Raw genomic sequence first — 24,776 nt, forward strand, 5'->3', positions numbered from 1 at the left:
TTCCCCTGTACTGAGGCATATAAAGTTTGCATGACCAATTGCGCTCTTTCCACTGATGCCTACTAGGCCATCTTTTGATACATATGCAGCTAGAGACACGAGCTCCGGGGTACTGGTTAGTTCATAATGTTGTTCCACCTATAGGGTTGCAGATCCCTTCAGCTCCTTGGGTACTTTCTCTAGTTCCTCCATTGGGGGCCTTGTGATCCATCCACTAGCTGACTGTGAGCATCCACTTCTGTGTTTGCTAGGCCCCAGCATTGTCTCACAAGAGACAGCTATATCAGGGTCCTTTTAGCAAAATCTTGCTAGTGTATGCAATGGTGTCAGCGTTTGGCGGCTGATTATGGGATGGATCCCTGGATATGGCAGTCTCTAGATGGTCCATCCTTTTGTCTCTGCTCCAAACTTTGTCTCAGTAACTCCTTCCATGGGTGTTTTGTTCCCAATTCTCAGAAGGGGCAAAGTGTCCACACTTTGGTCTTCGTTCTTCTTGAGTTTCATGTGTTTTGCAAATTGTAACTTATATCTTGGGTATTCTAAGTTTCTGGGCTAATATCCACTTATTAGTGAGTACATATCATTTGAGTTCTTTTTTTGATTGTGTTACCTCACTCAGGATGATGCCCTCCAGGTCCATCCATTTGGCTAGGAATTTCATAAATTCATTCTTTTTAATAGCTGAGTAGTACTCCATTGTGTAAATGTACCACATTTTCTGTATTCATTCCTCTGTTGAGGGGCATCTGGGTTCTTTCCAGCTTCTGGCTATTATAAATAAGGCTGTTATGAACATAGTGGAGCATGTGTCTTTCTTACCAGTTGGAACATCTTCTGGATATATGCCGAGGAGAGGTATTGCGGGATACCCTGGTAGTACTATGTCCAATTTTCTGACCACCAGACTGATTTTCCAGAATGGATGTACAAGCTTGCAATCCCATCAACAATGAAGGAGTGTTCCTCTTTGTCCACATCCTCGCCAGCATCTGCTGTCACCTGAATTTTTGATCTTAGCCATTCTGACTGTGTGAGATGGAATATCAGGGTTTCTTTTTATTTGCATTTTCCTGATGATTAAGGATGCTGAACATTTTTTCAGATGCTTCTCAGCCATTCGTTATTCCTTAGGTGAGAATTCTTTGTTTAGCTCTGAGCCCCATTTTTTAATGGGGTTATTTGATTTTTCTGGAGTCCACCTTCTTGAGCTCTTTGTATATATTGGATATTAGTCCCTTATCTGACTTAGGATAGGTAAAGATCCTTTCCCAATCTGTTGGTGGCCTTTTTGTCTTACTCACAGTGTCTTTTGCCTTACAGAAGCTTTGCAGTTTTATGAGGTCCCATTTGTCAATTCTCGATCTTACAGCACAAGCCATTGCTGTTCTGTTTAGGAATTTTTCCCCTGTGCCCATATCTTCGAGGATTTTCCCCACTTCCTCCTCTATAAGTTTCAGTGTCTCTGGTTTTATGTGGAGTTCTTTGATCCACTTAGATTTGACCTTAGTACAAGGAGATAGGAATGGATCAATTCACATTCTTCTACATGATAACCACCAGTTGTGCCAGCACCATTTGTTGAAAATGCTGTCTTTTTTCCACTGGCTGGTTTTAGCTCCCTTGTCAAAGATCAAGTGACCATAGGTGTGTGGGTTCATTTCTGGGTCTTCAATTCTATTCCATTGGTCTACTTGTCTATCGCTATACCAGTACCATGCAGTTTTTTTTTATCACAATTGCTCTGTAGGACAGCTTTAGGTCAGGCATGGTGATTCCTCCAGAGGTTCTTTTATCCTTGAGAAGAGTTTTTGCTATCCTAGGCTTTTTGTTTTTCCAGATGAATTTGCAGATTGCTCTTTCTAATTCCTTGAAGAATTGAGTTGGAATTTTGATGGGGATTGCATTGAATCTGTAGATTGCTTTTGGCAAGATAGCCATTTTTACAATGTTGATCCTGCCAATCCATGAGCATGGGAGATCTTTCCATCTTCTGAGATCTTCTTTAATTTCTTTCTTCAGAGACTTGAAGTTCTTATCATACAGATCTTTCACTTCCTTAGTTAGAGTCCTACCAAGGTATTTTATATTATTTGTGACTATTGAGAAAGGTGTTGTTTCCCTAATTTCTTTCTCGGCCTGTTTATTCTTTGTGTAGAGAAAGGCCATTGACTTGTTTGAGTTAATTTTATATCCAGCTACTATACTGAAGCTGTTTATCAGGTTTAGGAGTTCTCTGGTGGAATTTTTAGGGTCACTTATTATATACTATCATATCATCTGCAAAAAGCGATATTTTGACTTCTTCTTTTCCGATTTGTATCCCCTTGATCTCCTTTTGTTGTCTAATTGCTCTGGCTAGGACTTCAAGTAAAATGTTGAATAGGTAGGGAGAAAGTGGGTAGCCTTTTCTAGTCCCTGATTTTAGTGGGATTTCTTCCAGCTTCTCACCATTTACTTTGGTGTTGGCTACTGGTTTGCTGTAGATTGCTTTTATCATGTTTAGGTATGGGCCTTGAATTCCTGATCTTTCCAAGACTTTTATCATGAATGGGTGTTGGATTTTGGCAAATGCTTTCTCTGCATCTAAGGAAATGTTCATGTGGTTTTTGTCTTTGAGTTTGTGTATATAATGGATTACGTTGATGTATTTTCGTATATTAAACCATCCCAGCATCCCTGGAATAAAACCTACTTGGTCAGGATGGATGATTGTTTTAATGTGTTCTTGGATTCGGTTAGCGATAATTTTATTGAGTATTTTTGCATCGATATTCAAAAGGGAAATTGGTCTGAAGTTCTCTATCTTTGTGGGATCTTTCTGTGGTTTAGGTATCAGAGTAATTGTGGCTTCATAGAATGAGTTGGGTAGAGTAGCTTCTGTTTCTATTTTGTGGAATAGTTTGTTAAGAACTGGGATTAGACCTTCTTTGAAGGTCTGATAGAACTCTGCACTAAACCCATCTGGTCCTGGGGTTTTATTGGTTGGGAGACTATTAATGACTGCTTCTATTTCTTTAGGGGAAATGGGACTGTTTAGATCGTTAACTCGATCCTGATTTAACTTTGGTACCTGGTATCTGTCTAGAAATTTGTCCATTTCGTCCAGGTTTTCCAGTTTTGTTGAGTATAGCCTTTTGTAGAAAGATCTGATGGCGTTTTGGATTTCTTCAGGATCTGTTGTTATGTCTCCCTTTTCATTTCTGATTTTGTTAATTAGGATGCTGTCCCTGTGCCCTCTAGTGAGTCTGGCTAAGGGTTTATCTATCTTGTTGATTTTCTCAAAGAACCAGCTCCTCCTTTGGTTGATTCTTTGAATAGTTCTTCTTGTTTCCACTTGGTTGATTTCGCCCCTGAGTTTGATTATTTCCTGGGTCTCATCCTTGGAAAAGTCTAATTGTTTCTCCCTCAGCAGTGCTCTCCCTCAGCAGCAGTTGGCTGATGTCTAGGGTGGAGCGCCGTGGCCTTCCACTTCGGCATGTGTATTGGTCTTGTTGGTTATGTTTCAGTACCATGGGTGAAAAGCTTTCCCTGTCATTCCTAGGAGATTGCTTTGTAGTCTCAAAGCAGACCTCCTGGACCCTAACAATCTTTCTATCCTGTCTTCTCTCATGTTCCCTGAGCCTTAGGTATATTTGTTGCAGCTGGGCACCTCATGACCTGATATTCATTGTATTTTGACTAGTTGTGGTTTTCTGTGGTGGTCTCTGTCTCCTACAAAGACAACCTTCTGAGAGAGGACTGATGTCTTAGGGTTTCTATTGCTGTGATGAAACACCATGATCAAAAAAGCAAGTTGGGGAGGAAAAGGGTTTATTCAGCTTACACTTCCACAGCACTGTTTGTTCATCACCAAAGGAAGTCAGGACAGGAACTCAAGTTGGGCAGGAGCCTGGAGGCAGGAGCTGATGCAGAGGCCATGGAGGGATGCTGCTTACTGGCTTGCTTCCCCTGGCTTGCTCAGCCTGCTTTCCTACAGAATCCAGGCCTACCAATGTAGAGATGGCACCACCCACAATGGGCTGGGCCCTCCCCCACTGATCACTAATTGATAAAATGCCTTACAGCTGGGTCTCATGGAAGCCTTTCCTCCATTAAGATTCTCTTCTTTCAGATGGCTGTAGCTTGTGTGTCAAATTGGCATGAGAGTAGCCATCACAGACGAGATTTACACTTACCTATGGGTATAAGAATAAATGCTTCCATTGCTGTTGGGAGGTGTGCTGGTCTAATAAAGCTGTGTTAGTAGGCTCTCCTCTAGACCCAGGACCTCTCTGGCCCCAGCAGGCAGGCTAGGTGGTCAGTACCAGGCTGTTGAGAAAGCCTTAGGTCCGATTGGTTACCAGCAAGTCTGAGAACTACTATTTAGGACTGTCTTGAAGGGCCGGTCATTATTGTGGTTCATCGCATTTTCACAGTCAGGTAGGACTACTAATTGCTAGCCTCCTTTGGCAGCTTGCATTGCACCTTCTTAAACTATGAAAGCTAGTTCTCAGAGAGGAGGCTTTCTCTGAGCATTCTTTATTTAAAGATAATTAGGGTTTAATTTGGGATTCTCGAGCAGTAACAGTGTTGTGATTATATACAGTCTATAGCTTACCTCACCCTGAGCAGCATATAAAAGGCCTTTTCAGCATTAATATTATTTTTCTGAGTTGATGCACAGTTAAAGACACTTTGGTTTTGCAAAATGTTAGATTGACATTGGGGCCAGATATTATTGGGCTGTCCTTTGTGTCATGGAGACTCTGTGCACCACAGAGTTTTAGTACTGAAGCCAGAGGCTTTATTTTCCAACTTGAAGTGTTAGTGGTGTGCTCTGCTGCCTTGACAACACCACAGACAAAGTGGTTCAAACAAGAGGCATGTAGTTTTCATAGTTTTGGAGGCTACAGGTTCAAGGCTAGGGTGGTACTGTCTGTGATGGCTCCTGGCGAGGGCCCTTTTCCTGGTCCTTACATGCTGCCTTCTTGCTTGGCATCTTCCCTGTGCTAACGTGTGTAAAGAAGAAGGGAGGCAGAGGGGCAGGTGGTAGGAGAGAGGAAGAGAGGAAGGAAGGAAAGAGGGAGGGCAGGTTTGTTGGTTTAGGGCCTTAATCCATGGACTATGGGGGACCCCCACTTGAGTTCAGAATAAAGGACTTTTGCCAGAAGGCCTAGACCATTTTCATTTATTTTTGTAGTTTACATAAATATAAGATGTAGAGCTTTATTGCTTTGGAAGAATACAGCGCCTTGTTTTAGTTTTTCTGCTGTTTGGTGATTTTTATTCTATTTTATGGTAGTTACTGTTTTTAAAAGGCTTCACGACTTGCTGAGAATCTTTCAAGAGTCTCATCTGCTTTTTTCCATGTCATGCTATGTGCACAACCACTATCCCTTACTCCTCAAAATGTGTGCAACCAGAAGCTTTTGAAGTTTGGAATACTTGAACATACATAATGAGATCCCATGGGCTTAGGACTGAGGTCTAAATGCTAAATGTATTTGGGCTTTACAAGGATCTGTACTTACAACCCCAGGATGATTTTATACTGTGCTTTTAGTGTACGTGTGTGCTGACTGACACCTGTCATGTAAGATCACTGTGACATCAGCTTGGTGCCCAGAATTTCAGGTTTGGAGTATCGTAGGCTGCTTCCTGTCCATCAGGCCGGGTGGCTGGCCAGCAGTGTGTGTGTGTGTGTGTGTGTGTGTGTGTGTGTTTGTGTTTTCCATTTGTGTTTCATTTACTTTTCTCTTTGTTTTAATATTTTTACATAATATTGAATGTTAGCATTTGCTTTCAGTGCATGTGTGAGTGTGGGCTTGGTATGCCCAGGGCGTCACTGCCTGGGCATCCTGGAGTGTGGTGGGCGGAGCCTGCAACTGCTGCTGTGAGTGACAGGCGAGAGGAAGCTTCTGCCTGACCATTGCCTCTTCTTTGGAGCTCTCAGCTGTATCTGGTCCAGGCACGGGGCCTAGCGTCATGAGTCTTCACTCTTGGCTGTATTCTGTTGCCTTTGGTGTCATGCACCAGGGTTCTTTGTTTCAGGGTGGTTGGGTGTAATGTAGGTGATGAAGGAGCTCTTCCTTGTCTTTGACTTGTTGAACTTTGACCTTTGGGTGAGTCATGAGAGCAGAAGCCCCATACTGCCTTCACTGTACCTTGTCAAAGCTTTGAAGACCCACAGTAGGCGCCCTTAACCTGTCACCTTCAGTGAGGCCCCTCTTGGCAACTATGGAGTTCTAGAATACTCTGGCCAATGTATCTGTAGGTTAGCCTTTTTATAACTCTGATGTAACTAATGTTTTCTTACAGACAGAACCTCCACTGAACACACCAGAAAACAGAGAGTACCTTGCAGAAATCATGTTTGAATCATTTAATGTACCAGGACTCTACATTGCAGTACAGGTAATTAAAAAAAAAAAAAACAAAACCACATTATCTTTGTGATTCTCTTGTGTAAGAAGCAGTAATTCCAAGGTCATTTGTGCTCAGTCTGTCTGGACACTCATAACTACCACTGAAGTGAGATTGGTCTGGATCTACAGATTTCCTATGCAGAGTCTCATGTGTTTTTATTTGGGTGACAAGTTAGAGATGTAGAGGTCTTCCTTCCTTCCTTCCTTCCTTCCTTCCTTCCTTCCTTCCTTCCTTCCTTCCTTCCTACCTTCCTTCCTTTTTTTAAAAAAACTTCTCATGCCTACTTTGCCTCACTGTTAAGATATAACAAAACAAACCTAACAACGGTGAAAGTGAAAAGAACAGACATCCTAAAATCCATTGGAAAACAAGGTAACCTGGGAAGCGTGTCTCAAGCCTCATACTACCACATGGGGGATAAGGCAAGAGGTCAACCTGGGATAGATTTGTGTTCTGAGGCAAGTCTGAGTTGCAGAGTGAGATCCTGTCTCAAAAACACAATAAACAAACAAACAAACAAACAAACACCGAGCCAAAACAAAGTCAATGCCTCTAGAGAACCCTAGGATTTGACTGCGTTAGTTCTGTGCACTCTGGCTTCGGAGAGACCCTGAGCTCCCAGGGGCTTCAGGGCTCATCTTGAAGCTTTTTCTTGGCCTACAGTCTCATTGTTGCTTTAGTGGTTGTATATGAAGAAGTTGGTTGGAGTTTTGAGGAGTAACTGAGATGCATCTCTTTCCAAGATTCCTGCCTAATATTGCTTCCTTCTAAGAGAGAAGAGTCCCAGGGGAGATGCAGTTTGGAGGTGCTGTACTGTTGTCTCCTCATGATCAGTCATAGTGCCTCTTGACACAGCAAAGGCTCCAACAATTCTTACAGGGGAATCTAGAATCATTATTTTTTCTCCTGGTCTTTTTTGAGATAAGGTTTCTCTGTGTAACCATGACTGACCTGGAACTCACTCGATAGACCAAGTTGGCCTCAAACTTACAGAGATCAGCCTACCTCTGCTGGCATTAAAGGCATGAGCCACACTGCCCAGCTGAGACCTATTCATTCTCTTCTCTCCCAGGATACCTATAATGTATAGAATAGGAAGGTACTCAGGAACACCGAACTTACTATTATTATTTGAACTATAGCCTACAGTTGCCTCAAAGTCAGGATGATCCCCCTGTCTCACCCTCTTTGAGTATGTGATGACAAGTGTGTTCCACAATGTCCCACAATAACTATTAGTTCTTAAGATGATCCACATACCATACTTAGAGTCTCCATGACATGAAGGACAGCCAAATAATTTGGTATCTGGCCACAATGTCAATCTAACATTTTGCAAAACCAAAATATCTTTAACTGTGTATCAACTCAGAACATTGATGTTAATGCTGAGAAGGCCTTTTATATGCTGCTCAGGGTGAGGCGAGTGTTGCACTGCTAACAGTCATGTTTTTTAAAAGTGAATTCCTATGTTCTGCCTTGGCCTGACATTCGCTGGACAGTTCCTTGCTGTGGGTGTCCTGTGCATGGCAGAGTGTGGGGCAGCAGCCCCCTTGCCCCCCACATACACACACCGCCTCCTCACCTCTGACAAACTGTGACTGTGGGCAATGGCAGCGGACATGGCCAGCTGCTCTGTGAGGAGAGAGTTGCCTTTGGCTGAGAACTGCTGTCTTGCATCTGTCAGATGAGACTTTCTGAGTGGGGGCGGCCTTCATCATCCGTGAGAGAAGAGCTCCATGCGGGCTGGTAGAGTGCTTGCCCAGCATAAACCCTGGGGTTGATCCCAAGCCCGGAATAAACTGTGTATGGTGACACACATCTGAATTCCTAATACTCTGGAGCTGGAGGCAGGAAGATCAGGAGTTAGGCCATTCTTGGCTGCACAGTGAGCCTGGGTTTCATGAGACCTTGCCTTGACCCACAAACTCCCGAACAAACAAACAAATAAGCAAAGAAAAGCCCCAGCTCCATGTGTCTTACCTTGTAGTGTTTGTGGCTGCGCTTGGACCACCAGCAGATTAGAAGTTAAACCTTATGATTTAGCAGTGGGATTCCACTTCATTGATTTTGTTTGTAAAACTTTATAGGTTCTTGTTGAAAACTTGACTCCTTCATTTGAAGTGAAAACTGGCATGCAGGTTAGCTGAGTGAGAATTGTAATGTAGGAGATGTGGGGTCGGGAAAGGGAAGTTTCTCAGATTTATTAAGTAAGAAAGAGTTCACTGCAGGATCTGAGACCAGCTGAGCAGTGGCTTTTGATCTTCCTGGTTGTGATGCCTCTCTTCAGTGGCTGATCAATGTCTCTCTTTCTAGGCAGTGCTGGCTCTGGCAGCCTCTTGGACATCCCGGCAAGTTGGTGAACGCACACTAACGGGGATAGTTATAGACAGTGGAGATGGTGTCACCCACGTTATCCCGGTGGTAAGCACGGGGTTCTTATTTTACTCTCTGAGGTTTAAGCTGACCTGGGGTAAGAGAAGAAATGAAAAGGCAAATCAAAACGCAGCCTACTCAAGTAACATGCCAGCTTTTACGTGGTGTAGTAGAAACAGCTATGGGACCGACCGACTCCTTCCTTCCTTCCTTCCTTCCTTCCTTCCTTCCTTCCTTCCTTCCTTCCTTCCTTCCTTCCTTCCTTCCTTCCTTTCTTTCTTTCTTTCTTTCTTTCTTTCCTTCCTTCTTTCTTTCTTCCTCTCTTTTTCTCTTTCTTTCTTTCTTTCTTTCTTTCTTTCTTTCTTTCTTTCTTTCTTTCTTTCTTTCTTTCTCTCTTTCTTTCTTCCTCTCTTTTTCTCTCTCTCTCTTTCTCTCTCTCTCTCTCTCTCTCTCTCTCTCTCTCTTTCTCTCTCTCTGTTTATTGTGAGATAGGATTTTCTTGGCTGGCTTGAACTGACAGACATCTATCTGCCTCTGCCTCTCAAGTGCTGGGATTCAAAGTATATGTCACCATGCCAGCCTTGGCAGTGCGAATTTAGAGTTCAGGAAGGTCAGAAAGAATTCAAAAAGTGGCTATGTTTGTGCCTTTGTTGGTTTTGCAATATGGAGCAAATTATGTAGTCACATGCTTTTTTTTGGCCAGGATTCTGCTGTATTCCCACGAGTGTCACGTGAGTGTCCTGGCTTGAATGAAAATGGTCCATAGGGAGTGGCACTGTTAGGGGGTGTGGCCTTTTGGAGGAAGTACATCACTGGGAGTGGGCTTTGAGGTTTCAGATGCTCAAGCCAGGCCTATTGGGCTATTTATTCCTGCTGCCTGAGGACCCAGATATAGACCTCTCAGCTCCCTCTTCAGCACCATGTCTGCCTGCAGGCCACCATGCTTCAACCATGACAATAATGGACTAAACCTCTGAACTGTAAGCCACCCCAATTCAATGTTTCCCTTTATAAGAGTTTCGATGGCCATGGTGTCTTCACAGTAATAGAATTCCTAAGTAAGACACTCATCATTGGAGCTGCTGCAGTTAGACATCATTCTGATGTCAACGCCGAGGGTCAGTGACAGGCTCTGCTCATCTGGGGCTGAGGAGAACTTGCTCTTGCCTCTGAATGAATTCAAGAGTGACAATCACATTTGATTGCAGGGCTCCTTATGCTATCACCTTTGGGTTTTAAGTCGTTAGGGGAGTCAATGCAGGAGGCTTTCTCATCTTTCCTTTGGTCCAAGGGATGACTTAAAGGAATTATTTAAAAAATCAACAGTGTCAGTAGAAAGACAGACAGTCATGATCATCCCCCTTCAGGTTTTCTCAGTAGCCATAGTTACGGTGTTAACCACAGTTATTTATGTTACCCATCGTTATAAACACACACATCAATTATATGAAGTTCTGTGGCTTGGTTTTGTTACTTGGAGGGTGTGTGTATACTGTGTTTGCATGGAGTTGCATGCCATGATCATATGTAGTAGTCATATGAGCTTGTGGGCCTCACTTCTCTCTACCATGAGAGCTCCAGGGATCAAACTCAGGCCGAGCACCCTTATCTGCTAAGCTATTTTACCAGCCCTTAAATAAGTTTAAGTTTTGAAAAAAAAGTTATTTAATGATGTTTGTGTCTCTGTATGGGTTTGTGCACATGAATACAGGTTCCCCCAAGAGGCCAGAGGCATTGAAACCCCTGGAACTGGAGTTATTTTGTCTGCTGTCCGATATCAGCGCTGGCAAAGGAGCTTAGTCTGCAGCAAGAGCAGTTCATGACCTTAGTCGCTGAGCCATTTCTCCAGCCTCCTAAATGTAAATTTAAAATGCAAATAAGAGAATTAAAAAATCCAAAACTGAGTGGGGTGGCACAAGCCTGTAATTCCAGCGTTTGAAAGGTGAAGGCAGGAGATTCAGAAGAGAAAGGTCATCCTTGGCTTAATACTGAGCTTAGGGCCAGCCCGGGATACGTGAGACCCGTGTCAACCAGCTTCACAAAATTGAACATCTTCTACCTTCATGTCGTGTGTGTATACACACCAAACAAACAAACAAACAAACAAACAAACAAAACCCAACTTGGCTAAAGCCAAGCAAGACAGGTGAACTTCCTCTCTTGCTGCTTTGTGTCTGCTGAAAGGCTAAAGTCATGAAAGGCTTTATGGTCCCTGTCACCCTTTACCCCTGCCCACGTGTCCTCTTCATGGGAGGAGTGGACCCTTCAGAGCCGTCTCAGAGGCTGGCTCTGTGGGAGTTGCTGGAGGAGGTGCTGCCCCTCTGGCTTTCTCACTGCTGTGCTGCCTTGTAGAGCAGAGGGCCTTCGCTCCCAGTGCTGGAGCCCCAGGTCTGCCTGCACCCCTTCTCCATCATCTCCACACTGTGGGCCAGGGTGAGCAGAGGCCCTTCTATCACTTGTTCCCTTTGCCCAGGGTCAAGGGTCACTCAGAAAGTGTATGGTAGGAAGAAAAGACATTTCACATAGAGCCCAAGTCCAGAGAGAAAGGGTTTTGTAATTTATTACTGTAGATTCTTCTCCCATTTATAAAAATTAATTTGTTACTGATAATCTGGGTAAAGTTAAGAGAACAAAATTACTCATAAATCCATCTAGACAATCACACTATGAACTGCATAGCCTCTCAAGTGTTGGTTAAAATACACATGCACAAGCACAGAGAATATCTTCTGTCTAGTTTGTGTTCTAACAGTATAAATAATACTAAAGTTGTATTTTGCACATTCATTTAATGATACCTTTTCTGTATGGTCAAACATCCTATGAAAAATTGTCACCTAAAATCATGGTGTGTGATCTAAAGTGACATGGTGGTGACTGTCCTGCTGTTGGGTGCGGAGCACACTGAGAAGCCTACTTAATGCTGGCTTTAGGAATTGGTGTATGTGGGTCTCACGGGGTGATTGGGAAGATTCCATGTGTTAGAAGCTAATGTTTAATTGCTTGTATATACCGTTTCTCTAAAAATATTTTACAAATAGTTGTACTTTGCAGAAAGGACCAATGTTTTGTCTAGAAGTTAGGAGCATGGGGGAGGAGCCCAGGAGGACTGGGGAAGTGATCCTTACAGCTTAGCATGGCTCTGTCTGTGCCTGTACTGATGGATGTAGTACACACACACACACACACACACACACACACTCACACAGAGTACACACACAGTACACACACACACACACACACACACACACATGCGTGTACCCAGTATGGAGCTGTGGTTCATCTTCATGTCCTCTCTTTCCCCCTGGCCCTGTGGCACAGCGACCACAAAGTGTGAGAAACTGACCACCAGTGTCCCCACACCTGAGTCTCTGCAGACAAGCTGCATGGGTGGCCAGGCTTGTGGCTGCAGTGGCAAGTGTGTGCCCACAGAAGGTCAGTGAGGGGACTTTGGGCCCATCACTGCTGTGGGCAGGTGGACTCTAGGCACTCCTGCTAGTGGATGGCAGAGTTATTGTGGACTCCCACAGGCCCCTCACAGACATGCCTTTAGTAGCTCAGAAAGGCATCAGGGAGCATCCAGATCCTAAGATGCACTGGTCTTAGCTAGCACTGACTGGTTAGCTTCTTTGAATCACTTTCAATGTGCTGAACAGAGCCATGTCTTGAATCCTTATATCTGCCCTTAAAGCCCATGTGTGACCAGCTGGGTTTTATTTCATAGACGCTGTAAATGCCCTCAGGGTATTTGCTCCACACTAGGGATGGAGGTTAGGATCCCTGACCCAGGGTTGGGATCCAGGCTTTGGGGATCACCGTCCTCTGTGCTTTTCCACAGTTGCTAACTTTGAGTTAGGAGCAGCTTCATCGGTGGTTTAACAGTGCACAGACAAAGCCTGTTTGGCCTACTTAGAGGAAAGCTTCACTGTCAGGTTAGCGCCTCTCTCAGGCAGCAGCACCTTTTACAAACGACCAATTCTGTGTCGTTGCCTACATGTTCCTAATGGAAACATTTTGGTTGCTTATGGAGATTCAGGTTATTGGAGTCATTCAGAATTTTAAATATTAATGGAACTTCAGATGCTGTCATTTAAAAAGACCAGAGATACTGAACCTTTTAAGTGGGAGCCATTAAATGCTAGTTCAGTGCTCAGAAGGGTGGACATCTGGGAAGGGGAGGGTGGGGACCTGCTGAATGCACGGGCTCTGGACTGTGGTTAGTGACGTGGCTGTCCTGCCTCCTCTCCTCTTCTCTCCTCTCCTCTCCAGGCAGAAGGCTATGTAATTGGAAGCTGCATCAAACACATCCCAATTGCAGGTAGAGATATTACGTATTTCATTCAACAGCTGCTAAGGGAGAGGGAGGTGGGAATCCCTCCTGAGCAGTCACTGGAAACCGCAAAAGCCATCAAGGTAAAAACAGAAGGGAACCTGGCTGGTTTGGGGGTGAGGGAGATGGTGCTTGGGTGTTCCCCTCAATGCCACTGCCCCTCCTGCTCCCTTCCTGTCCCCCGTGAGTGTGGGCCTTGGTTGTTTTGCCATTGAGTTTCCTGTGCTGGGGACGTGAGGCTCAGTGTGCTCTCCTACACAGAGAGCGGCTTCTGAGCTGGTGTTGAGCCACCGGTGTGTGGAGTAGAGTGTTGTTTAATTGAAGCCTAATTAAACCAAACCTTCAATTAGCTGCATGCTGCTTCCCCATCTCCCTCCGTGCTTCCATTTAGAATCAGGTTGCGAGTCACAGCAGTAGCTGTCAGGAATCCTGAGGTGTTTGCGTGCTTTGTGTCCTGAGAGTACACCTCAGAACCCTGCCAGTCTAGATCTCAGGGTCCTTAAACAGAATCCACCTGCCTGTCTCCAGACCTCAGTTACCTGTTACAGCAGTGACAGGAAAATGTGAACTTAGTAACAAAAGAACAAAGTGAAACTTAGTAACAAAAGAACAAAAGGTCATTATTTAGAGGGTCTACTTGACCTCACCCATCTTCCTATTGGTGTGGGCATGGCAGTTACAGACTTTTAAAAGAAATTTTTCTTCTCAGCTAGCAAAACTAAAACATTAAAAAAAAAATCAAAATGCAAGAGATTCCTGAGTGTTCAAGGCTGGTTATCATATATCGAGAGGAGGGAGGGTTTTGTTTGAATCTGGAGAAGGGTCTGAGGTGGGGTATGACATGTGACCTCACACAGCTCTGGTTCTGAGCTGCAGCGTAGAGGGGTAACTCTCCTGCTGTTTCCTCTCAGCCAAGCATCTCTGGAGGTTGGTTAAATTCAAAGAGGCAGGGGACAAGATTTCTGAATTTTGGCTGATGCTAGTTGAGAACAATCCTTTTGGGATGGGACAGGTAGAGGGCTGGCTCCTACAGAAAAAAATGCCACCTGTCCCTCCCTCGTGGGCTTGGGCTTCCCAGGACTGGGGAGACTTGAAGTCCTCAAACAAAAGGGAAAAACTGGTCGTTCCATGGTGGGGAGAGATTTGAAAAGATGTCCTCAGACTTCTTTGTAGACTAAAATATTTCCAAGGTTTCCCCTCAGCCTTTGTTTCCTTTTCCTCAGTGGGAGCCATCTCTTGGCAGCCCCAGTGCTCTCGCCTGATTCTGCTCTTATTCTACAGTAGCTGCCAACTGATGTCATGATGTTTGCTTATTTCAGTCACCTAGTGTCTGACTCTGAGCTAGATGGCCTCTGAGAGGGATCTAAGTGTTTCATCGACTGTGTATCTCCAGTGTTGATCAAGTGACTTAGAATACCTAACCAGCAAGGTCAGGGGATCAAGCAGACATTTAACAGGAGGACAGATAGCATTCCCTTAGGCACGCATTCGTGCACATACTCTCTCTCTCTGTCTCTCTCTCTCTCTCTCTCTCTCTCTCTCTCTCTCTCTCTCTCTGTCTCTCTGTCTCTGTCTCTCTCTCTCTCTCTCTCTCTCTCTCTCTCTCTCTCTCTCTCTCTCTCTCTCTGTCTCTCTGTCTCTCTCATGCAGTTGGCTTCTGGGCCAAGCTTAGCTTGTTGGTCTTGTGGACAGTAGTGAGGCTGGCACCTGACAGGGAGCCTGAGGGGCCAGCAAAGCCTGGGTGGAGACAAGGAGCTAATGTTTTATAGATAGATATTATTTCAGACAAAATGGCAACAGAATTAGGGAGAACATGGTAGTGATGTGTAACCATTGCAGAGAAAACAGACTTACCTACTCAAGTGTAGTCATGCTTAAGCTGAAAGACAACAGGACACATGCTTGATGGTTCAATCACACAAGAGTTACAGTGTAGGCAGAGATGAGTTCAGAGGTGTCTGTGAGATGTGGGTTCCTGTGTATTTGTCAGAGGGCAGAGGTGCGGGTACTTATCAATGCTTTGGCCATGTCTTTTTGTGTACATACAGGAGAAGTACTGTTATATTTGCCCGGATATTGTCAGAGAATTTGCTAAGTATGACGTAGATCCTCGGAAGTGGATCAAACAGTACACAGGGATCAATGCCATCAACCGGAAGAAGTTCATTATAGATGTTGGTTATGAAAGGTTCCTGGGACCAGAAATATTCTTTCACCCTGAGGTAAGATGTCTGAGTGTACTGAGTAGTGTATGTGGAGCGATGCTGCCCTCCAGTGTGCAGAAGGAGCAGTTCCCAGTAAAGGGACCCAGGGAGCAAGTTGGTTTCACATGGTGGTTCCCTCTGCAGAGTGGTTGCCTGGTGTGCCTTGCTGTAGGCTTACCCGCTTTAACAGTTAAGGTTGGGGTTATCCTGGGCATGAGGAAGATCTCTGAAGAGCAATAGAAGAAATGGATTTGAAACTGATCTCCAGGCACCTGTAGGAATAAAGCAGTCACTAATCTCAAGGTCTGTGTGCATTGATCCCTGTATGAAAGTAACAGTAAGACGGAGTGTTTTGTGACTGTGTGTGTAAAACCAGTGAATGCCCAGCTGGTGAACTGGCTCATAACTGTCTGCAACTCCAGCTCCAGGGGATATGCTGTCTTCTTCTGGTCTCTGCGGGCACTGCACTCAGATGCTCAAACCCACACCCAGACACACCCACACACATAACAAAGTACATAATTAAAAGTAAAAATGAAGTCTTAACATTTTGTTTGAAAATAGTTTGTGTTACTTGAGAAAGTGTATAATATTTCTTTCCTATTTATATAAAATATAGTTTGCCAACCCAGACTTTATGGAGTCCATCTCGGATGTTGTTGATGACGTCATACAGAGCTGTCCCATAGATGTGCGCCGGCCGCTGTATAAGGTATAAACTTCTTGGGTAAGGTGTTTTGAGTTCCTTCCCACATAAAAGGCCTGTAGTTGTTGGCTATCCATGAAGCAAGTCTTCATCACTGTTTTCCTGCTCCCGGCAGAAAACGAATTCCAGTTGTGTATAACTGAGAGCTTTGACTCAGAGAGGGGATGAGTGGGACGCTGGGAATATGACACAACCCACAGAGGGACTTTTCAAACTCTTTTCTTCCTCCCTTCCCCTCCCTCCTCTGCTTGAGCGCAGACCATGACTTTCCTGTCTTGCCCTCCCTAGCACTGGGGTTTCAAACCCTGTGTCTCCATGCCTGGCGTGAGCTGTCTTTTTGTCTTGACTGTCAAACTGGATTGAGTTACACAGCCTGAGCCCTACACACCAATTGAAAGAGGAAGGTTTGCCCTGCTCAGGCTCTCTGGGAACCGCTCTTATTCTTTGCTGGGTATTTACGGTCAGTGCTGAGGTTAGCCCGGCAGTAAGTACAAATGCACGTGGAGGAGTTTTTCAAAATTCTTTGATTGTCTAGAATTGTAAGACTGAAATGAGAGAAATCTAGTCGTTCTTATATGAAAGGAATAATGGCTGACAGCTGGTTAGCAAGAGCAGAATTATCCTCAGCTAACATGTGCATGTGTGCATCAAGCCTTCATTCCTAGCTAACATGTGCATGTGTGCATCTAGCCTTTGACTCAGCTTCATGACCTCACATTGCACTATGCACACAGACAGGCATCTACATTTTAAACACAGAGAGGTGCTTAGTCAAAATGTATTAATTACTTCCATGTTCCATACTAGATACTACATACCTTTTAAAGAACGGGGTAAATTCCCATGGAAAAGTCTTTGGTGGGAAAACAGCTATTGTCATGCAACTCACATGAGTATAGTGCAAGGGGTTTAATAGTTACTTGCATTTGCTTATTCTTATATATATATTTTTTATTTACAGGATATTGCTGTGCAGTCTAGGTTGACTCTAAACTTGTAGTCATTTGCCTTAATGCTCGGTTTGCTGGATTATTTGTATAGCATTTCCGGGCTTTCATTAATCTTGTACTGAGAGTCACTATACAGTCACACACATACTTCCAGATTGAATTTTGTGTCTCGTTGCTTTCCAGGTCCTGTTGCTGTTGAGAAGCAACCTTGAGCTTCTTCCAGCTGAACAGATTATTCTTGAAAGCACATTACTAATTGTAGGCCTTAATCAATTAACAAATATCTGTGATGCATTGAGTGTGTATATGTTAGAGAACTGAATCAAACAGTTGCCTATGGCCACTCCCTGTAGGCATGCTGTTTCTGTCTGCATATCACAGTCAAACAGAGACGAGCCCTTGAAATACCAGTCCCTGTCCCAAAGCCCATCTATACAGCTCTGAGTTAGTGAGGTTTCTGCATGTAGGGGGTCTAGAGTATACCGTGTCTTTGAACTTGTATGTATTTGGGAGGATCATGTTAACTGCTAAATGGCAAGGTTGGCTTTTGAACCAGTTTCCTGTATCTTTGATAAGTTTAGGCCTTCCCTACTGAGTCACTCTGCCCATCTCTGAAGAGATAGTGAGAAGAAAACCTTGCCTACTTCTCCCTAGGAGAACCACTCCTCCACTGTGGGCTGTAGAGGCTTTAGCTTGCCTGGCCATCCAGTTTGTGACAGTAACTAGTATACATGAGCTTCGTTTGTGTGTATAAGAAGGTAATAGATATACAGGAGTTGTCTCAGGGTTTCTATTGCTGTGATAAACACTATGACCAGAAACAACCTGAAGGATGAACAGTGTTTGGCTTCTGTGTCCCAATCACAACCCATCATGTAGGAATGCCAGGGTATGTGCTCAAGGCAGGAATCTTCAGCCAGGAGTTGGTGCAGAGGCCATAGAGGGATGCTCCTTACTGGCTTGCTCCCTGTGGCTTACACAGCCTGTTTTCTTATAGCATCCAGGTTCACTAGCCTAGGGATGGCTCCACCCCCCAGAGACCTGGACCTTCGCATATCAAGGAAATGTATCACAAACTTAACCACAGGCCAATTTGGTGGGTGGGTGGGGGAGCATTTTTTAACAGGTTCTCTCTTTGGGTAGGCTGCTGGGTGGGTAGGGTGGCAGGGGGCAGGGTGCCAGGTTGGTATGGGGCTGCTAGTTGCTATTGTAGCATCGGAAGTGATAGAATTCAAGTCCCACTGAGCTGGGAAGGCTGAGGACAGTGGAGTTGGCCACACTATGTGTTGTTTTTAATGAAGCTTGAGCATTCTACTCTGGAGAGAGAGGAGAGTCAAAAGAGGCTGCCCCTCCTCTGTCTCCTGAGACATTCATTGCTGTAACTAGATTCTGACAGGAAATGGACCTTGGGGGTTCTTGTCTTTCTTAGGGCAGCAGCCATTGTGGCGCCTCAGTGAGTTTGACATTGTCTTGGGTTCTTTCAGGAAGCTGCCACTCCCTCCTTGGGCAGCCCTCGGGTCACTCTTCTTGCTCTGGCAGTGTTTGGTGGGCATCTCAGCTTCTACTACTACCACTAAGAAAGGGACTGCTTCCCGAAGCCAGGGTGTGATGAGAAAGTGGAATATTGAGAATTATGGATGCCCACTTGAAAAATATCCTGTGGCCTCAGTTTCACAGTGGCTAAATGTACAGACATATAGGTGTTTGAGTGTCTAAAGAAATTAGGTTAGAAGACACAATCTGTAGCACACACGGGTGTCTTTCTGTGCATAGCCCAACACCTGCTGTCTGTAGGGGGTGCCTCTTGTTTTCATTTTTGTTCTGAGGCCCTCTCTTCTTCATTCTTGCCAGTGACCTAGGCCCCTTTCACAGTGGGGCAGCAATCAGTGGATCAGAACGATTGGACAACATGGTCTAGGCCCAGGGAAACTCAGATTAGACAGGGGGAATAACACATTTGGTGGACCTTGATGGATTCCTGGATTGTAAAACGCCCTCTCCTAGGAGTGCGGATGTTATGTTCCTGATGTCATCCTCCTGTGTGCTTTCCCTCCAGTCTCACAGCTTTATCCAGACAGTGGAGAACTCATGGATGGAGTTTGGAGCAAGCTCCATGGTATCCTGTTCAGCCCTAGAGGTTATCTTTCTTCTTGTTTGGAGCCTTCTTCTTCCTTGAGTAATCCAGACTTGTGGGGCCAAGGCTGTTCTATTTTGCTCATTCAGCCTTGGTGATTTTCAGGGGGTTTCTTATGACCGAGTGGGTAAGAGGTGGCTCGCTTTAGACTGTGGAGTGACCCAAGACTTTGTTGGCCATCGAGCCAACATCTTGTCCAGGTTCTCAGGCAAGAAGAAAAACAACCAGTAAGAATAAAAGATAGCTCTGAAGATTTGGACTGTTCGCTTAGCTTTATGGGGGTGTGGTTGACATAAAAACAGTGTGTGTTTGTGGTGTGGACAGGTTGATTTGGTGTATGCATCCACTGCAGAAACCATGTTAAGCTGACTAATTCATTCACTCGCCACCTCATAGCTTGCTATGAGTGTGCATGTGTTGAGAAGCCTAAGAGCCACTGACAGCGAATTCCATGTACAGTAGACCTCACTATCAGACAGCAGCTTGTGTCCTGTTCCACAGATCCTCACATAGCTGGGCTGTGTTTAAAGAGGAGGTATATTAAATGCTTATTAAAAACATTTCTAGAGTTTGGCTAAGTTGACAGCTACTGTCAGCAGCTAGTCCATTCTTGGATTATCCGGTGTTTAGTATTTTGTCTGTTCTGCATGAAGGTGGACCAGTTATAATTGCTTTATCATGTAATTGGGTGTCTTTTTCTCTAGTGTGTGTGTTGTCTTGTGTGCTTACTGATACTAGCTGTATTGTTAAATTTAAGGAGATTTAATATGTATGTGGTGGTGTGCTTGTCTTTAGGAACTGATCAAAAAGCAGAAAATACTGAAATAATTAATAGGAACCACTGCAAGCTAAATGGCATTAAACGAACCATGCAGTTATGGTAACTGAAGGATGAGCAGCTTGCTTTTAATTAGAGGGATCAAGGCTTTGGGAAGGCACCTTCCAAGCCAGTCAGAGCTGGCCTCTCAGCAGGTGTGGGAGAGGCCTACCTGGTATAGATTCCTGAGCACAGAGGCAGGGATCTAGGGGTGCATAAGGAATTCACCCTTCCTGAAGCCTGGGTGCAGCAGGGCCGGAAGGAGGTGGCAGTATGAGACATCTGTCATCCTGCTTTGGCACTAGGTCGGAAGGTGGGAAAATATCCTACTTGTTCTATTGTCAAGAAGATGTGATTGCATCTTGATGTGCTCGAAGTTGGCTTTTTCTATAACTAGTGGCTTGAATTGGGTCTAGTATAGTAATTATCTTAGTGCTTGTAAGTCAGAACAGCAGGATGCAGGGTGAACAAGCTGTGTATATTATCTATTGATGTTGAGTAGGTCTGATATCTTCAATAGATGAAACAGAAAATTAGAAAACATATCTACTAGTGGTGTTTTATCTTTGTCTCTCCTTTCTCTCCCTTCAGTACTAGGGATAGAATGCAGGTCATTGTAGGCAAGCACTCTGCTAGTGAGCTACATCTCAACCCAGCATCCTTTACAAATGTCCCTTTCCAGTGAAACGAAATGCAAGTTCAAGATGCAAGCAGACGGAAGGCAGTGGTTTAGATTTGGACAGGGTCACGGGTTTAACAGTTACAGAACGTTTAAACCTACCCACAACATTTAAATGTGCTTCCTGCTAATTTACTCCAAAACACTAAGATTTCTTTCCATCTTAGTGGGAAAGGAAGCCTGGTGTGAACAACTAGTCATGGCTGAATTCAGGTTTTTTTTTTTAATTTTTAATATTTTTATTACATATTTTCCTCAATTACATTTCCAATGCTATCCCAAAAGTCCCCCATAGCGCCCCCCACTTCCCTACCCACCCATTCCCATTCTTTTGGCCCTGGCATTCCCCTATATTGGGGCATATAAAGTTTGCAAGTCCAATGGGCCTCTCTTTCCATTGATGGCCGACTAGGTCATCTTTCGATACATATGCAGCTAGAGACAAGAGCTCCGGGGTTCTGGTTAGTACATCATGTTGTTCCAACAATAGGGTTGCAGATCCCTTTAGCTCCTTGGGTACTTTCTCTAGCTTCTCCATTGGGAGCCCTGTGATACATCCAATAGCTGATTGTGAACATCCACTCCTGTGTTTGCTAGGCCCCGGCATCGTCTCACAAGAGACAGTTATATTTGGGTCCTTTCAGCAAAATCTTGCTAGGGTATGCAATGGTGTCAGCGTTTAGAAGCTGATTATGGGATGGATCCCTGGATACGGCAGTCTCTAAATGGTCCATCCTTTCATCACAGCTACGAACTTTGTCTCTGTAACTCCTTCCCTGGGTGTTTTGTTCCCAATTCTAAGAAGGTACACAGTGTCCACACTTTGGTCTTCATTCTTCTTGAGTTTCATGCGTTTAGCGAATTGTATCTTATATCTTGGGTATCCTAAGTTTTGGGCTAATATCCACTTATCAGTGAATACATATTGTGTGAGTTCTTTTGTGATTGTGTTACTTCACTCAAGATGATGCCCTCCAGGTCCATCCATTTGCTTAGGAATTTCATAAATTCATTCTTTTTAATAGCTGAGTAGTACTCCATTGTGTAAATGTACCATAATTTCTGTATCCATTCCTCTGTTGAGGGACATCTGGGTTCTTTCCAGCTTCTGGCTATTATAAATAGGGCTGCTATGAACATAGTGGAGCATGTGTCCTTTTTACCGGTTGGGACATCTTCTGGATATATGCCCAGGAGAGGTATTGCTGGATCCTCCGGTAGTACTATGTCCAATTTTCTGAGGAACCGCCAGACTGATTTCCAGAGTGGTTGTACAAGCTTGCAATCCCACCAACAATGGAGGAGTGTTCCTCTTTCTCCACATCCTCGCCAGCATCTGCTGTCACCTGAATTTTTGATCTTAGCCATTCTGACTAGTGTGAGGTGGAATCTCAGGGTTGTTTTGATTTGCATTTCCCTGATGATTAAGGATGTTGAACATTTTTTCAGGTGCTTCTCTGCCATTTGGGATTCTTCAGGTGAGAATTCTTTGTTCAGTTCTGAGCCCCATTTTTTAATGGGGTTATTTGACTTTCTGGAGTCCACCTTCTTGAGTTCTTTATATATATTGGATATTAGTCCCTTATCTGATTTAGGATAGGTGAAGATCCTTTCCCAATCTGTTGGTGTTTTTTTTGTCTTATTGATGGTGTCTTTAGCCTTGTAGAAGCTTTGTAGTTTCATGAGGTCCCACTTGTCAATTCTCGATCTTACAGCACAAGCCATTACTGTTCTATTCAGGAATTTTTCCCCTGTGCCCATATCTTCAAGGCTTTCCCCCACTTTCTCCTCTATAAGTTTCAGTGTTTCTGGTTTTATGTGAAGTTCCTTGATCCACTTAGACTTGACCTTAGTACAAGGAGATAGGAATGGATCGATTCGCATTCTTCTACATGTTAACAACCAGTTGTGCCAGCACCATTTGTTGAAAATGCTGTCTTTCTTCCACTGGATGTTTTTAGCTCCCTTGTCGAAGATCAAGTGACCGTAGGTGTGTGGGTTCATTTCTGGGTCTTCAATTCTATTCCATTGGTCTATTTGTCTGTCACTATACCAGTACCATGCAGTTTTTATCACAATTGCTCTGTAGTAGAGCTTTAGGTCCGGCATGGTGATTCCACCAGAGGTTCTTTTATCCTTGAGAAGAGTTTTTGCTATCCTAGGTTTTTTGTTATTCCAGATGAATTTGCAGATTGCACTTTCTAATTCGTTGAAGAATTGATTTGGAATTTTGATGGGGATTGCATTGAATCTGTAGATTGCTTTTGGTAAGATAGCCATTTTTACAATGTTGATCCTGCCAATCCATGAGCATGGGAGATCTTTCCATCTTCTGAGATCTTCTATAATTTCTTTCTTCAGAGACTTGAAGTTTTTATTATACAGATCTTTCACTTCCTTAGTTAGAGTCATGCCAAGATATTTTATATTATTTGTGACTATTGAGAAGGGTGTTGTTTCCCTAATTTCTTTCTCAGCCTGTTTATTCTTTGTGTAGAGAAAGGCCATTGATTTGTTTGAGTTAATTTTATATCCAGCTACTTCACCGAAGCTGTTTATTAGGCTTAGGAGTTCTCTGGTGGAATTTTTAGGGTCACTTATATATACTATCATATCATCTGCAAAGAGTGATATTTTGACTTCATCTTTTCCAATTTGTATCCCTTTGATCTCCTTTTGTTGTCGAATTGCTCTGGCTAGGACTTCAAGTACAATGTTGAATAGGTATGGAGAAAGTGGACAGCCTTGTCTAGTTTCTGATTTTAGAGGGATTGCTTCAAGCTTCTCACCATTTAATTTGATGTTGGCTACTGGTTTGCTGTAGATTGCTTTTATCATGTTTAGGTATGGGCCTTGAATTCCTGATCTTTCCAAGACTTTTATCATGAATGGGTGTTGGATCTTGTCAAATGCTTTTTCCGCATCTAACGAGATGACCATGTGGTTTTTGTCTTTGAGTTTGTTTATATACTGGATTACGTTGATGGATTTCCGTATGTTGAACCATGCCTGCATCCCTGGGATGAAACCTACTTGGTCAGGATGGATGATTGTTTTGATGTGTTCTTGGATTCGGTTAGCAAGAACTTTATTGAGGATTTTTGCATCAATATTCATAAGGGATATTGGTGTGAAGTTTTCTATCTTTGTTGGGTCTTTTTGAGGTTTAGGTATCAGAGTAATTGTGGCTTCATAGAATGAGTTGGGTAGAGTACCTTCTGTTTCTATTTTGTGGAATAGTTTGTGAAGAACTGGGATTAGATCTTCTTTGAAGGTCTGATAGAACTCTGCACTAAACCCATCTGGTCCTGGGCTTTTTTTAGTTGGGAGACTATTAATGACTGCTTCTATTTCTTTGGGGGATATAGGGCTGTTTAGATCATTAACCTGATCTTGATTCAACTTTGGTACCTGGTATCTGTCTAGGAACTTCTCCATTTCATCCAGGTTCTCCAGTTTTGTTGAGTATAGCCTTTGGTAGAAGGATCTGATGGTGTTTTGGATGTCTTCAGGATCTGTTGTTATGTCTCCTTTTTCATTTCTGATTTTGTTAATTAGGATGCTTTCCCTGTGCCCTCTAGTGAGTCTGGCTAAGGGTTTATCTATCTTGTTGATTTTCTCAAAGAACCAGCTCCTTGATTGGTTGATTCTTTGAATAGTTCTTCTTGTTTCCACTTGGTTGATTTCGCCCCTGAGTTTGATTATTTCCTGCCGTCTACTCCTCTTGGGTGAATTTGCTTCCTTTTGTTCTAGTGCTTTTAGGTATGTTGTCAAGCTGCTAATGTGTGCTCTCTCTAGTTTCCTTTTGGAGGCACTCAGAGCTATGAGTTTTCCTCTTAGAAATGCTTTCATTGCATCCCATAAGTTTGGGTATGTTGTGGCTTCATTTTCTTTGAACTCTAAAAAGTCCTTAATTTCTTTCTTTATTCCTTCCTTGACCAAGGTATCATTGAGAAGAGTGTTGTTCAGTTTCCACGTGAAGGTTGGCTTTCTATTATTTATTTTGTTATTGAAGATCAGCCTTAGTCCATGGTGATCTGATAGGATGCATGGGACAATTTCAATATTTTTGTATCTGTTGAGGCCTGTTTTATGACCAATTATGTGGTCAATTTTGGAGAAGGTACCATGAGGTGCTGAGAAGAAGGTATATCCTTTTGTTTTAGGATAGAATG

General features: G+C 43.7%; 1 protein-coding gene across 3 annotated transcripts in view; it reads left to right on the forward strand.

Moving 5' to 3' along the window:
- Nucleotides 1-6,297: 6,297 nt before the first annotated feature.
- Nucleotides 6,298-24,776, forward strand: part of LOC147005059 (actin-related protein 3B-like) — a 30,395-nt gene continuing 11,916 nt past the window's right edge. For all 3 annotated transcript variants that reach the window (XM_085836147.1, XM_085836148.1, XM_085836149.1), the window contains exons 1-5: nt 6,298-6,393; nt 8,722-8,829; nt 13,051-13,194; nt 15,160-15,333; nt 15,935-16,027. In XM_085836147.1, coding sequence (XP_085692273.1) covers nt 6,349-6,393; nt 8,722-8,829; nt 13,051-13,194; nt 15,160-15,333; nt 15,935-16,027 — 564 coding nt within the window. In that variant the 5' untranslated portion in view covers nt 6,298-6,348. The remainder of the gene's footprint in view (nt 6,394-8,721; nt 8,830-13,050; nt 13,195-15,159; nt 15,334-15,934; nt 16,028-24,776) is intronic.

The sequence above is a fragment of the Mus caroli genome, unplaced genomic scaffold (assembly GCF_978045245.1).
Source record: "Mus caroli unplaced genomic scaffold, Mus_caroli_1 scaffold_4, whole genome shotgun sequence".
Taxonomy (NCBI): Eukaryota; Metazoa; Chordata; class Mammalia; order Rodentia; family Muridae; genus Mus; species Mus caroli.